The following is a 16,470-nucleotide window of genomic DNA, read 5'->3' on the forward strand; positions in this document are numbered from 1 at the left end:
ACTTATATTTATATAGCACCCTTAACGTAAATAAATGTCCTAAGGTGCTTCACAGGAGCATTACAAAACAAAGTATGACACTGAGCCACAAAAGATGATATTAGGTCAGATGACCAAAAGTTTGGTCAAAGAGATATGTTTTACTGGGTGTCTTAAAGTAGGAAAGTGAGATGGAGAGGTGTAGAGGTGTAGAGAGGGTATTCCAGAGCTTGAGGCCTAAGTAACTGAAGACCAGGCCACCAATGGTGGAGCGATTTAAATCAGCGATGCACAGGAAGCCTGAATTAGAGGAGCGCAGATATCTCGGAGGGTTTTGGGGCTGGAGGAGATTTGGTAAATATTGGTCCCTTCGAAGCAGAGACAGGAGAAATTAGGAGGAATAAGGAAATGGCAGAGACATTGAACAAATATTTTGTGCCTGTCATCACAGTAGAAGACACAAGTTACATACCAGAAATAGAGGGTGACATAGGGGGCTAATAAGAGTGAGGAAATTAAGGTAATTAACATCAGCAGAGAAAAAGTACTGGAGAAACGCAAGGGACTAAAATCCAGCAAATTCCTTGGACCTGATGGCCTACATCCTAGAGTTCTAAAAGAGATAGCTGCAGAGATAGTGGATGCACTGGCTATGATTTTCCAAAATTCCCTAGATTCTAGAATGGTCCCAGCAATTGGAAGTTAGCAAATGTAGCACCTCTATTCAAGAAAGGAGGGAGAGAGAAAACAGGGAACTACAGGCCAGTTAGCCTGACAGTTGTCGGGAAAATGCTGGAATCTATTATTAAGGCAGTATTGACAATGCACTTAGAAAATAACAGTATGATTAGAACAAGAGGCCAAAATTGAGATCTTTTCAGTTTTAAAACACATGTTCTCAAAAAAAAATTAACAAAAAAATGGAAGCACTTTTGTAACAACAGGTTAAGTGAGTGGGCAACAAGGTGGCAGATGGAGTATAATGTGGGGAAGTGTGAGGTTATTAACTTTGGTCGTAAGAATAGAAAAGCAAAATATTTTTTAAAAGGAAAGAAACTTGTAAATGTTGATGTTCAGACAGACACTTGTACAAGGAACACAAAAGGTTAGCATGCAGGTACAGCAAGCAATTTGGAAAGCAAATGGCATGTTATTGCAAGGGGATTGGAGTTATGAGAATAAAGAAGACTTGCTACAATTGTACGGGGCTTTGGTAAGAACGCACCTGAAATACTGGGCTGGATTTAATGGAGCTGGCAGGACTCCCAGTGCTGGGCCAAAAAGGTGGTGGGAACCCCGCCGGCCATTAGGAGCCCCCCCCCCCCCCCCCACCCCGGCTCTATGTAATGGCACCCGGACAATTAAGTGCAAGGCGCTGGGATCCCTGTCCCTTTAAAGACATCCAAGAGCTGCCCACCAATCAAAGGGCCGGCAGCTCAGTAGTATCCACACTGCTATCTACCACTGCTGGTACTAAAGGAAGCCTTGGAACCAGGCCCAGTGCTGGAGACCCAGACAAAAGGTGAGCGAGGCGAGGTCAACAGGGACAGTCTGGTAGGCCCCAGCGATGGGTGGGGTGGGGTGGGGTGGGGTGGGGTGGGTTGGTGGTTGGCAGCTGAGTGCAGGAGCAGGGTGTTAAGGGAGGTAGATGGTTTTCTTCCAGGGCCCTCCATGGGCCCCAGAATACCCACAGAGGACGGCCACCCTCCCCAAGCCTGCAGGGAGGTTTTCTCACTCTACTGGGTGATCCCCATGTAGTGGAGGCCCCTCCTCCCCTCCCCCACCACTGGCTTAATTTCAGTGGCAGAGGAAAGAGACTCTTGTGGCTGATAATAAGCCTGTTAAGGACTTCAATTGGCCTTTGGGCAGGGAGGTCCCGACTTAATTGTGGTGTGATGGGAAGGCAACAGGTGCCTCTGCCGAAATTCTATGGCCGCACCCCCCCCCCCCCCCCGCCCCCCACCTGCCTCCTGGTCCGTCTCCAGGTGGCCCATTAAATCCAGCCCAGTGCAATTTTGGTCTCCATATTTAAGGATATACTTGCATCGGAGGCAGTACAGCGAAGGTTCACTAAATTGTTCCCTGGGATGAGAGGGTTGCCCTATGATTAGCGGCTGAGTAAATTGGGTCAATATTCTCTGGAGTTTAGAAGAATGAGAGTTGATCTCATTGAAGCATTCAAGATTCTGAAGGGTCTTGACAGGGTAAATACTGGCATGTTGTTTCCCCTAGCTGGGGAATCTAGAACAAGTGGGCACAGTTTCAGGATAAGGGGCTGATCATTTAGGCCTGAGATAAGGAGAAAGTTCTTGACTTAAAGGGTTGTGAATCATTGGAATTCTCTATCCCAGAGAGTTGTGGATCGCCATCATTGAATATGTTTAAGGCTGAGATAGACAGATTTTTGGTCTCTCAGGAAATCAAGGGATATGGCGAGCGGGCGGGAAAGTGGAGTTGAAGCCCAAGATCAGCCACAATCATATTGAATGGCGGAGCAGGCTCGACAGGCTATATGGTCTACTTCTGCTCCTATTTCTTATGTTCTTATATCTGTAAGTTGTTTTAAGTATTAACTGGTGAGGTAATGGTGTGTTTGTGAAGCATTCCCAACATATCCCAGCTAAAGGGATACTCTTCTGAGATTCTTGACACTACTTAGAATAAAAATTTTTTAAATGAAATCGTCAGCAGCTTACGGGCAATCTGAACATTATCAACGATGAGGAAGTTGTCAAATTCCAAGAGGAGCTGTTCAGAAAGGCTGGAAAGCGCAGACACAAAGGCCTTGGCATGTTCGAGCATACATTGCTGTGAAAATATCAAATGATTGAATTAAGAACATTTACAAGTGAGACAACAGACATGTTTTAACAGAGACACAGGGCATTGGATAGTAAAATATTCAACAAAGTTTATTTTACCCAGGTGGGAATGAAACCAAAACTCACAAGCAAATCACTTATGAGGCAGTAATATAGGTAGCCCTCTGAGTGGACTAAAGGCCACTTTTAATACTTTGAAAATACTATACAACAAGTGAGATGAAGATATAATGGGGCATTAACTTGTCTTGTGGTAGCGCTAACAGGATGCTGATTTTCTATTGCAAAGACGAGTTTATACCCCAATGTGTTTTGGGCTATAAAGTATAGATCCTCATTATCTGTGCTAAGTACATATGTAGCCAGAACTCCAGTTTTATTAATTGGGTTCTATTAGTATGGAAGTGGGGTGGGGGTGGGGGGCGGGGGGTTTACAATTGGTTTCAGCATCATTGGGATAAAGTGAGAGAGAAAATTCAACGGCAGTTTCCTATACTGATCGCTTTCAAATGGCCCATGGAAGGAGTATGAGAGAGTATTAGGCAAGCATAGAAGCAGGCTTGGCAGTGATGCCCTCTGTAGCTGAATAGACCACCACCACTCCCTGTCTAGGCTCACACATGAAGAATGGTGAGGTACCAGATGGCTGGCCGTGCCTATGGAATTTACACCAGCAGGACTTATAAGGGGAGAGGAAAAGAAATTCCTAAAATTTGCTCCACATTTTTATTTCAAATTGAAGATAGTGGCGGGAAATTCCTCAGAGCTGCTCCTGCTCGGCTGGCATTAGTTCACTGTTATTAATATTGGGACTAAAGCAGACTTTTTGTTTCACTAGACAATTAACAGATCTCCAGTGGCGTTGCTCACTGTAAGTTGATTGTTTTATAAGGACAAGGACTTTATGCTTTTTAAGGCCAATAAGATAGCTCAGACATGTACATTCTGATATTCCTCCACCCTTTGCCTGAGTTCTTGATAGGTACAGCGAATCCCGAAGTGTGCTGCACCTCTCCAGGACTCACAGTGCCTGAATTTGTTTATCAGCACGCTCCTCTTATCAGGGTGTGGCCCGACTCCACAGAAATACTGCGAGTGGCTGCCGGCCTGGGTCCGCTGTCCCTCTGCTTTGCTCCCCCTCTACTTCACTTCCTCCCTCCCCACCTTTGCTTCACTTCTCCCCTCCCTTCCTCTGCTTCGCTTCCCTCTGCCCCAGGGCTGGCTTGGTGGCAGAGACGGTCGGATTTGGTCAGGCCCCAAACTTAAAGCTGCATTAGGACTCCCTGATTGGTGTCTACAGTTCGCCTATTTATTGTAAATGATTAGTGAGGCCCAGTTTCAATCATGCCTCAAGCCACCAGAGACTGGAGCAGGAAGCTATCTCTTCACTGACTTGCCACCTGTTTTAGGCACATTTCCAATTTCTTGGCCTATTTCTCCCTCTGTCTTTCTTGTTCTGGCAGCTATCAGTAAATAGAATCTTAACGTTGTCTATTAACTTACTCTGCTTTTTCAGTCATTGTCCAACTGCTGTCGTCACCTCCCAAAATCCCAACATCTTGCCACCTCTGCCCCATTCATTCCAAAGTTTCCTGAAATGTCTTCTCTTTAACCAGGCTTTCACCATAACCATCTCAGAAAAACACTGATTCTTACAGGGATACAGTTTCATGGGTGACAGTAGCCCTCCATTACCTCACCCATGGCGATTCTTTATATGGTAGTTATGACAGTGAATACCAGTAAGTCATTTGATTGTGAAGACCAAGGCCAAACTTATCTGCAACTGGTGTCCACATACACACACACTGCAGCACAGGCAGTGATCAAGAGTGAGAGATTTGTCTGATTTCCACGCCCCCGCCCCTCCCCCACCAACTACCTTGCCTAGAACTAAGGACAATTAAAACACTACCACTGCTCGTGCAACTGAGATCTGATTCCATGCAGAGTAGGTTTTTAAGGTTTAGTACCACACCAGGCAGAGCACTTACTTACCAGTGTCATTGGAGCCACTGTTATCGAGTATGTCGAGTATATACTACAAAGCTGGTGGGGACAGGCACATTTCATTTCATTACTTTTGTCAACAGACACTATCATGGAAGACAAAGCAGTTTCACACAAATGTGTCTGCCATACAGTGCGATTTCATCCCTAAAGAACACCACTGTACATTTTAAAGTTACTGGACCTCTGCTGAGGACCACCTAAAATTGGAGAAAATTAATTGAGGATTGTTAAGGGACTATCCAATATTGGGAATTTTCATTGTTTTCTTGCCTTCTGGTCCTCTGCATTGTTCTTGATCTCTGCAGCCTCAGCATCCTGCCTTTCTTCCTCCTGTTTGCACAGGCTCTCCAGCATCTCCAGGTTGTTAGGATGACCCAAAATTGGGCGCAACCTGTGTTTGTTTTCAGTCTAATGAAAATAAATAGAATAAGGGAAATAAGCACAAAGGGCATGTCTCATTATTCTATATGTAATTCTAGCTTATATGTTATCCTTGTTTTGTGAGCTGACCAAAGAAAGTGAAATTAAACACTGATAGTCTAAGTATAGAAGCTATGAAACAAGTTAAGAAAGTCTGAAGATTATGACAAAAAAATCCTAATCACACCTATCATCATAACCACATTTTGTTGGCCATCTTGGAGCATTAAAGGTTAATAATCAAAGTTTCTTGTTTCTTGGAGTAATAGCCTTTCTACTATAAACAGGATATCAGTGGGGTGCCACAGAAGAAAGCATGGCTTATTGTCTGCTCCAAATGTCTGAGCTGGCAGGCAGCCATAAAGGCGGGGCTAAAGTGTGGCGAGTCGAAGAGTCTTAGCAGTTGGCAGGAAAAAAGACTGAAGCGCAAGGGGAGAGCCAACTGTGTAACAGCCCCAACAAACAAATTTTTCTGCAGCACCTGTGGAAGAGCCTGTCACTCTAGAATTGGCCTTTATAGCCACTCCATGCACTGCTCCACACACCACTGACCACCGCCAGGCGCTTACCCATTGTCTCTCGAGATAAGGAGGCCAAAGAGAAGAGAAATGTCTGAATATTATCTACTAGAAATGCCTGCACAAGGAAATAAACGACTAGGTCAACATCAACCATGAGTGATAACTTAAGCGGCTAGTGTAGTAAACCTAGGCAGAGGTGTCTATTAACTATAGTACAGAAGAACTAAACAAGAAGTAATATTTCGGAAAATAAGCCGTAAAAAAACTACTCCTCAAAGGATTCAAGAAAAGATAGCTCAGGAAGTCTTGTTTGAGGAAAATATCTTTGAAGTAAACAACTAAGACTATGTAAATAGATTGCTTTCAAAGGGATTCAGGAACAGGTACGTCACAAGGTCTTATTTGTGTCATGCACCTTTGATGGAGGCAAACTAACGTGTATAAAGGAGCATGGTTTTCAACAGTTAGTTAGAGGGTTCAAAAGCTAGAGAAACTGAAAAGCCACTCGCTATGTACAGTTAGGCTGATCACCTATGCTGTATATGAATAATGTCTGTCCTGTATACTCCATCAACAAGTGTCTTGTGCTTACTTGAAGCATGTCGCTGTGACCCAGAGAAGGAAGGAGGATGACCAACAGTTAATTCAACACACCTCTTGTCATAACCATACCCTTGTATCACAACCAGGCCTCTTGTTTCACAACCACTCTTTCTTGTAACATATCCTTTTAATATAACTACCCACCTCTGACATATAGCAAGCCCCTTTTGAACTGCATTTTCATATTACTTATCATAGATCCGTCCTGCCGCGGGACATTTTCCCTTCCTATTGGCCCTCCAGCTTTGAGAGCCCACCCACTGTCCTTAATTGGACAGCGAGCCCACCCTTTAGTCATTAATTGGCAATTTAAGGAAAATCACAGGCGAGTGACGGTTTCTCACACAGTGTGGGCTTTGATCCTCAATTCAGCCTGACAGCTGGGGTCCTGAAGTCCACAGGACAGTTCTGCCCAATATGTGTAAACTTAAAAATTTGCAGCTTAAAGTCTTTCTTTTTCAAGAAAATATCAGCATTATGTCTTTCCCTATTATTTAGATTTGTGTATTGGAAGATAGATTTGTTTATTGGAAGAGGTTTATTCCCTGGTCCTTGGGTTACTGTAGTCTGTTTAACTAACTCAGTTGCACACTGCCTTTTTAACGTTACAATAGGAACGGCTTGTGCTAGTTGATGAAGGGGACAGTGTTATTGGTGCAGGTCTGGAGACATTGGTAGTGATTTCCTTTTCTAACAAGCTTCCATATGGAACCAATAGAGTCAAGGAATTCTTCGCCACAAGGTTTTCCTCATTCTCTATTTCAGATAAAGAACAAATGCAGGAATAGTTGCAAAACAATTGTGCCAATGGTGAAGCACCAGACTGCCAAACCAACAGCCTTACATGGCAATGATAGAGCACCAGACCTCTGAACAGCCTGAACTTGAATGCAAACTTTCACTGACATTTGAACTTCCTTGCACATACTGAGCAATTCTGTGCCCTCTCAGATTTGTTTCTGGTCGAAGCATTTCATAGCAAAAGAAAGATTTGCATTTATTAAAAAAAAAGGGGCGGCACAGTGGCGCAGTGGTTAGCACCGCAGCCTCACAGCTCCAGGGACCCGGGTTCGATTCCGGGTACTGCCTGTGTGGAGTTTGCAAGTTCTCCCTGTGTCTGCGTGGGTTTCCTCCGGGTGCTCCGGTTTCCTCCCACAAGCCAAAAGACTTGCAGGTTGATAGGTAAATTGGCCATTATAAATTGTCACTAGTATAGGTAGGTGGTAGGGAAATATAGGGACAGGTGGGGATGTTTGGTAGGAATATGGGATTAGTGTAGGATTAGTATAAATGGGTGGTTGATGTTCAGCACAGACTCGGTGGGCCGAAGGGCCTGTTTCAGTGCTGTATCTCTAATCTAAAATATAGTGCCTTTCACATCCCAAAGTGCTTTACATCGAATGAAGTACTTTTGAAGTGTAGCCACTGTCGTAATGTAGGAAACATGACAGTCAAATTGTGCACAGCAAGTTCCCACAAACAACAATGTGATAATGACCAGATAATCTGTTTTTGTGATGTTGATTGAGGGATAAATATTGGCCAGGACACCAGGGATAACTCCCCTGCTCTTCTTCAAAATAGTGGCGGGGCATATTTTTACAACCAGCTGAGAGGGCAGATGGGGCCTCAGTTTAATGTCTCATCTGAAAGAGGGCACCTCGGACAGTGTAGCTCTCTCTCAGTACTGCACTAGAGTGTCAGCCAAGATTTTAATGCTCAGGTCCACTCCATCGTAAGTGTGTGACAATAGGTGGGCAGGCTAGGACTGGGATGATAACAGCCTTCCAGAAGCATCCTGGACAGAACATTCTCACTGACTGCGGAACATGAGGGAAAAACACAATCAAGTACCAGAAAAGACACAACAAGCAGTGTGATATATTTTTATGCATACATATATTTCTTTTCCATTTTGCTGTTCTACCTTAGCATTCTCCAGTTGCTGTAGTTTCTTGCTGAATGTGGAGCGCTTTTCTGCCAAGGCCCTTTTGGTAAAATCCATGTGCTGCTTCAGAACATCTTCGATTAGGAAATGAGGCACAGATGAGACCAACTCCTCAAACACTTTCAGCTGCTCTCTGAACTCTGAAAGAATAATAATTCTCTATAGAGACTAAAGGAAGGTTGTAATGTTTGCTGTGATCAAAACGGAAACCTTATTGTAGTTTTCGAAATTCAAAGGATGCAGATCATTGAACCCAAACAAGTTGCCTGACATATCACAAACTGTGCAACCAGGAGCCATAGACTCGAGCTTAGAAGAGGAACGGTTGACAGATTGTTTGGTGGCAAATTTCCACCGAGGTTCTCTTGCACTTATCGCCCAGAATGCTTATGCCATTTTTCTGGGGTTTCTATGGCTCATCTGCCATAGTTATGGCAGACTAGTAGTAGAATTGCAATGGAAATTCAGTCCCTTTATCTCTAATTATTTTACTTTGTTGGGTGGCGGAGTGGGGGTGGGTGAATATGGAGAACAGATTAACCAGGAAAAGACTACAGGTGGATAATGTTAGTGGATCCAAGAGTGGAACTTTGGAGGACTCCAGAAGCAATGGTGGGGAAGTGGGAAGAGAAGCCATTGCAGCTAAATCTTTGGTTACAACTGCACAGATAAAATGAAACCAGGCAAGGGCATCCTAGCCAGCTGGACGACAGAGGAGAGGTGTTGGAGGAGGAGGATGTGGCCAACTTCGTTAAAGGCTGCAGATATTACACATCAAAGATCAACCTTGTTGCATTTACATCTTTTGGAAAATTGTCTTTGGAATTGATATTCAGGTAAATCATATCTGATGTTTTGAAAGTTGTTCCCTCATCTAAGATGAATGGCAGGAGATAAGAGAAACAGGAAAACAGATAGAGAAAATGTTTCAACTTACTATTTTAGAGAAAATGGCTGAATCCACATGTTAGGTTTGATATTCAAAAAGTAAAATATGTGCTAAGATGATAACAATCCAAGAGAGGATGGGAGAGGAGTGAAGTTGAACAGAGGTAAATTATTTACATTTTTGTAATATGGAATATATGTGAGGTATTTCAGGATAATGCTATTCCTGACGTTTCAGTACCATGGGTGGTCATAGAGTCATTCAGCCCATCGAGTCCATGCTGGCTCTCCATGGAGCAACCCGCTCAGTCCCCGTAGCCCTGCAAGTCTATTTCCTTCAAGTGGCCATCCAATTTATTTTTGGTCATTGATTGTCTCCACTTCTACCACCCTTGTGGGCAGTGAGTTCCAGGTCATTACCATTCACTGTGTAAAAAAGTTCTTCCTCATATTCCCCCTGCATCTTTTGCCCAAAGCCTTCAATCTGTGCCCTCTAGTCCTCGTACCATTAGTTAATGGGAACAGTTTTTCCTTGTCTGACTTATCTAAGCCTGTCATAATCTTGTACACTTCTATTAAATCTACCCTCAATCTCTTTTGTTCTAAGGAGAACAACCCCAGTTTTTCCAACCTAACCTTCTAACTAAAATACCCCATCCCTGGAACTATTTAGGGCGGCACGGTGGCGCAGTGGTTAGCACCGCAGCCTCACAGCTCCAGGGACCCGGGTTCGATTCTGGGTACTGCCTGTGTGGAGTTTGCAAGTTCTCCCTGTGTCTGCGTGGGTTTTCTCCGGGTGCTCCGGTTTCCTCCCACAAGCCAAAAGACTTGCAGGTTGACAGGTAAATTGGCCATTATAAATTGTCACCAGTATAGGTAGGTGGTAGGGAAATATAGGGACAGGTGGGGATGTTTGTTGGGAATATGGGATTAGTCTAGGATTAGTATAAATGGGTGGTTGATGTTCGGCACAGACTCGGTGGGCTGAAGGGCCTGTTTCAGTGCTGTATCTCTAATCTAATCTAATTTGGGTAAATCTCCTCAGCACCCTTTCAAGGACCCGCATATCCTTCCTAAAAAGTGTGGTAACCAAAACTGGACACAATGCTCCAGTTGGGGCCTAACCAGAGCTTTATAAAGGTTTAGCATAACTTCCCTGCTTTTGTACTCAATGCTTCTATTTATGAAGCCCAAGATCCCATATGCTTTACTAACCACTCTCTCAATATGTTCTTCCATCTTCAAAGATCGATGCAAATGCACCTCCAGGTCCCTCTGTTAATGCACACTATTTAGGACTGTACCATTAAGCATATACCGCCTCTCCCTATTCCTTCTGCCAAAATGCATCATCTGCCACCTGTCTTCCCATTCTGCTAGCCTATCTATGTCCTGTTGCAAGTGGCTCATATCATCCTCACTGTTTGCCACACCTCCAAGTTTGGTGTCATTGGCAAATTTTGAAATTCTACTCTGTATTCCACGATCCAAATCATATATACATAACAAAAAAAGCAGTGGTCCCAGCACTGACCCTTGGGGAACATGACTGTCTACCATCCTCCAGTCTGAAAAGCAACCACTTACTACGACTCACTGTCTTCTGTTCTTAAGACAATTTTTATCCAATTGGACACTGACCCTCCTATTCCATGAGCCTCAATTTTGTTAACCAGCCTTTTATGTGATACCTTATCAAACGTTTTCTTAAAATCCATACAAACAACATCCACTGCATTTCCTTCATCAACCTTTTCTGTTACTTTCAAAAAATTCAATTAGATTAGTCAAGTATGATCTGCCTTTTACAAATCCATGCTGGCTGTCCTTAATTAACTCGAACCTCTCCAAATGCCTGTTGGGTTTTTTCCCTGATTATTGTTTCCAAAATCTTACCCACCACTGACGTTAAACTAACTGACTTGTAGTTGCTAGGACTGTCCTTTCTTGAATATGGGTGTCACATTTGCCAATCTCTAATTCTCTGCCACCTCCCCTGTATCCAGGGAAGAGTGGAAGATTATGGCAAGCCCTTCCACTATCTCCATCCCCATTTGCTTTAGTAACCTGGGATGCAAGCCATCCGGACCAGATGACTTATCTACCCTAAGCATAGCCAGCCTTTTTAGTACCACCCCCCTCCCAATTTTTACCCTACCCATTGCCTCTACTCTCTCCGCTTCTACCAATATTTTGTCAGATTCCACTTCCTTAGTGAACACTGATACAAACTACTCATTAAGTATATTAGTCTTGCCCTGCGCCTCTAAGCATATATTACCCTCTTTGTCCCTAATAGGCCCCACTCCACCTCTTATTACCCGTTTACCATTTAGATGCTGGTAGAAGATTTCTGGGTTTCCTTTTACATTGACTGCCATTCTATTCTCATATTCTCTCTTTACCAGTCTTACTTTCCTCTTCACCTCCCCCTCAACTTGGGCGGCACAGTGGCGCAGTGGTTAGCACCGCAGCCTCACAGCTCTAGGGACCCGGGTTCGATTCCGGGTACTGCCTGTGTGGAGTTTGCAAGTTCTCCCTGTGTCTGCGTGGGTTTTCTCCGGGTACTCCGGTTTCCTCCCACAAGCCAAAAGACTTGCAGGTTGATAGGTAAATTGGCCAATATAAATTGTCACTAGTATAGGTAGGTGGTAGGGAAATATAGGGACAGGTGGGGATGTTTGGTAGGAATATGGGATTAGTGTAGGATTAGTATAAATGGGTGGTTGATGTTCGGCACAGACTCGGTGGGCCGAAGGGCCTGTTTCAGTGCTGTATCTCTAATCTAATCTAATCAACTTATTGTATATGGCCTGGTTCTGACTTGAAGAATTCACCTGACGTGCATCATACAGCCTCTTTTTTTGTTTCATCATAATCTCTATCCCCCATGACAGCCAAAGAGCCCTGTTATTGTTCCCTTATCTTTCACCCTTGTTGGAATGTTCCTAGCCTGTACATGAAGCATCTCCTCCTTAACGATAATCCATTGTTCCGATACAACTCTTCCTGTCAGTCGTTGGTTCCATTTTACCCTGGCTAGATCCCTTCTCATCATGTTGAAACCAGCTGTTTATCAATCTAGACGTTCTACTTCATTTCATTCCTTGCTTTTCTGCATTACTGGTCTAAACCTTATGATACAATGATCACTGTTACCCAAGTGTTCCCCGACATATACTTGGTCCACTTGGCTCACCTCATTTCCAAGCACCAGATCCAGCAATGCCTCCTTTCTAGTTGGGCTGAGAACAAACTGGTCAAGGAAGTTCTCCTGAAAATATTTCAGAAAATCCACCACCTCCTTACCCTTTACTCTAAAATTATCGCAATCAATATTTTGGTAATTAAAGTCCTCCAATATCACCACTCTATATTTCTTGAACATCTCTGTGATTTGCCTGCAGATTTGCTTCTCTATCTCGCTCTCACTATTTGGAGGCCCATAGAATACCCCCAAGAACGTGATCATACCCTTTTTGCTTCTCAACTCTAACCAAATAGATTCTGTCCTTGCCCTTCAAGGACATCCTCCTTTTCCAATACTGCAGTGTCATCCCTAATCAGTACTGCCACTCCACCTCCCTTCTTTCATTCTCTATCTTTTCTGAACATTTTATATCCTGGTATATTAAGCGTCCATTCCTCACCATTTTAAGCCACGTTTCCATTATTGTCACTACATCATATTCCCATACTCCTATTTGTGCTTGTAGCTCACCAACCTTATTCACCACACTTGGTGCATTTATACACATGCATTGTAATCCTCTCTTTGCATTCCTCATAGTTCTTCACAGTCCATAGGAACATAGGAAATAGGAGCAGGAGTAGGCCCTTCAGCCCCTCGAGTCTGCTCCACCATTCAACTAGATCATGGCTGATCTTCTACCTCAACACCATTTTCCTGCACAATCCCCATATCCCTTGATATCTTTAATATCTAGAAATCTATCAATCTTTGTCTTGAATATACTCAATGACTGAGCCTCCACAGCCCTCTCGGGTAAAGAATTCCTAAGATTCACCACCCTCTGAGTGAAGAAATTCCTCCTCATCTCTGTCCTAAATGGCCTACCTCTTATTCTGAGACTGTGTCTCCTGGTTCTAGAGAGACCCCCCAGCCAGGGGAAACATATTTCCTGCATCTACCCTGTTGATCCCTGTAAGAATTTTGTATGCTTCAATGAGATCACCTCTCATTCTTCTAAACTCTAGAGAATATAAGCCCAGTCTCCTCAATCTCTCCTCATAGGACAATCCTGCCATCCCAGGGATCAGTCTGGTGAACCTTCGTTGCACTCCCTCTATGACAAGTTACCTTCCTTAGGTAAGGAGACAAAAACTGTCCACAATACTCCAGGTGCGGTCTCACCAAGGCTCTGTACAATTGCAGCAAGACTTCTTTACTCCTGTACTCAAATCCTCTTGCAATAAAGGTCAACAAACCACTTAACTTCCAAATTGTTTCCTGCACCTGCATGTTAGCTTTCAGTGACTTACGAACCAAGGACACCCAGGTCCCTTTGGACATCAACAATTCCCTAGCTCTCACCATTTAAGAAATACTCTGCATTTCTGTTTTTCCTACCAAAATGGAAAACTTCACATTTTTCCACATTATATTCCATCTGCCATGTTCCTGACCACTCACTTAGCCTGTCTAAATCTCCTTGAAGCCTCCTTGTTTTGTGTTGTCAGCAAACTTGGAAATATTACATTTGGTCCCTGTAGCAGAAGGGCCTGAAAGGGTTAATGTTTGACGCAGTGAGAGTAACCCATCCCACAGTTGTGATGACGATGATGTAATAGTCACATGGGTGTTAGGTTTCAAAGAAGCTGGAAGCAGCATGAGATGTGCTGGCTAGACAGACTTGTAGAGAGTGTAGTTATATGTATATAATAAACAAGTTATTTTTAGCCCTACAAACGCTCCGCAACTTCTGTAAACAACACTTGATTTATGCTACAACAAGACAACAGTCCCCACATCCAAATCATTGACATAGATTCTGAATAGCTGGGGCCCCACTAGTCACAGCCTGCCAACCTAAGGATGACCCGTTTATTCCTACTTTTTCTTTTCTGTTGGTTAACCAATTCTCAACCCATATTACCCCCAATCCCATGTGCTCTAATTTTGCCGTGTGGGAACTTATCCAAAGCCTTCCGAAAATCCAAATACACCACATCCACTGGTTCCCCACTTCTATTCTGCTAATTACATCCTCAAAAACTTTAACAAGCTTGTTAAACATTATTTGCCTTTCAGTTTAGCCATCCTTTATAATAGATCCTAACATTTTCCCTACTACTGATGACAGGCTAACAGGTCTGTAGTTCCCCGTTTTTTTCTCTCTATCCTTTCTTAAACAGTGGGTTACATTTGCTACTTTCCAATCTGCAGGAACCATTCCAGGATCTATAGAATTTTAGAAGATGACCACCGAGGCATCCACTATCTCTTCAGCCATCTCTTTCAACACTCTGGGATGTAGATAATCAGGTCCAGGGGATTTATCAACTTTCAGACACATTAATATGTTCAGTACTGCTTTTCAACTAATGCTAATTTCTTTCAGTTTCTCATTCTCGCTAGTCCCTTGGTTCTCTAGTATTCCTGGAAGGCTTTTTTCTGTATCTTCCTCTGTGAAAACAGACACAAAGAATTTTAGTTTCTTTCCCATTTTCCTTATTCCCCATTATAAATTCTCCTATCTCTGCCTGTCGTGGGCCCACATTTGTCTTTGCTAATCTTTTCCTTTTTACATACCTATAGAAGCTTTTACAGTCCATTTTTATGTTTCTTGCTAGCTTACTTTGATACTCTATTTTCTCTTCCTTTATCAGTTTCTTGGTCCTCCTTTACTGAATTCTAAAATGGTCCCTGGCAACTTTATAAGCCTCTTCCTTTGATCTCATACAATCTTTACCTTCTCTTGTTGGCCATGGTTGTATCACTTTTCCTGCTAGATTTTTGTGCCTCAAAGGAATGTAAATTTGTCAACCATGTATTAATACCTTAAATGCTAGCCATTGCCTGTCTACCATCATACCTTTTAATGTAGTTTTCCAATCTACCATAGCCAATTTGCCCCTCATAACTTCGTAATTTCCTTTGTTTAGATTTAAGACCCTAGTGTCGGATTGAACTACATCACTTTCAAACTTAATGTAAAATTCTATCATATTACGGTCACTCTTCCCTAGAGGCTCCTTTACAATGAGATTATTAATTAGCCCTTTCTCAGTGCACGATAGATCTAAAATAGCCCATTCTCTAGTTGGTTCCTCAACATACTGTTCTAGAAAACCATTTTGTGTACATTCCAGGAATTCGTCCTCCATAGCATTAGTGCTAATTAGGTTTACCCAGTCTATATGTAGATTGAAGTCCCCCATGATTACTGTATTTCCCTTGTTATATGCGCCTTTAATTTCTTGATTTATACCGTGCCCTACATTACCACTACTGTTTGGGGGCCTATAAACAACTCCTACCAATGTTTCCTTCCCTTTGCTGTTTCTTAGCTCCATCCAAACTGATTCTACATCTTGATCTTCTGATCCAAGATTCTCTCTCACTAATATACTAATATACTATTATCCTTTATTAACAGCAACACCCCACCTCCTTTTCCTTTTTGCCTATCATTCTTAAATGCCAAATACCCTTGGACATTCAGTTCGCAGCCTTGGTCACCCTGCAGCCATGTCTCCATAACGGTGATGAGATCATATCTGTTTACTTCCATTTGTGCCATCAATTCACCTACCTTATGGCGAATGCTGTATGCATTCAGATAGAGTACCTTTAATTCTGTCTTTTTATTATTTTTGCAACCTCTAACTTTACCTGCTGGTGCGTTTTAAGCTGTTACACTCTGTCCCTTCCTGCCAGACTCAGATTATTAATTCCCTTATTGCTACCTTGCCCTCTTGCCTTGTCCTCGCTCTTTAATTTAGCACATCTTCCCTCACTTGATCCCTCACCCCCACTATTCAGTTTAAAGCCCCCTCTACTGCCCGAATTATACAACTCACCAGAACACTGGTCCCAGCACGGTTCAGGTGAAGACCTTCCCAATGATACAGCTCCTACTTTCCCCAGTATTTATGCCAGTGCCCCATGAATCGAAATCCTTTTCTCCCACACCAATCTTTGAGCCACGCGTTAAACTCTCTAATCTTATTTACCCTACTCCAATTTGCTCATGGTTCTGCTTTTTAATTTAGCCCCTAGCTGCTCATACCATCTAAGTAGAACCTCTTTCTT

At 43.1% G+C, this 16,470-nt stretch overlaps 1 protein-coding gene across 4 annotated transcripts in view; it reads right to left on the reverse strand.

Moving 5' to 3' along the window:
- ccdc180 (coiled-coil domain containing 180) overlaps positions 1-16,470 on the reverse strand; it is a 148,840-nt gene that overhangs the window by 17,402 nt on the left and 114,968 nt on the right. For 3 of the 4 annotated variants that reach the window (XM_068012253.1, XM_068012255.1, XM_068012252.1), the window contains 3 exons: positions 8,286-8,446; positions 5,085-5,222; positions 2,676-2,787 (listed from right to left, as the gene is read on the reverse strand). In XM_068012253.1, coding sequence (XP_067868354.1) covers positions 2,676-2,787; positions 5,085-5,222; positions 8,286-8,446 — 411 coding nt within the window. The remainder of the gene's footprint in view (positions 1-2,675; positions 2,788-5,084; positions 5,223-8,285; positions 8,447-16,470) is intronic. The other variant, XM_068012254.1, reaches the window with a different exon arrangement.

This window comes from Heterodontus francisci, chromosome 32, assembly GCF_036365525.1.
Source record: "Heterodontus francisci isolate sHetFra1 chromosome 32, sHetFra1.hap1, whole genome shotgun sequence".
Lineage (NCBI taxonomy): Eukaryota > Metazoa > Chordata > Chondrichthyes > Heterodontiformes > Heterodontidae > Heterodontus > Heterodontus francisci.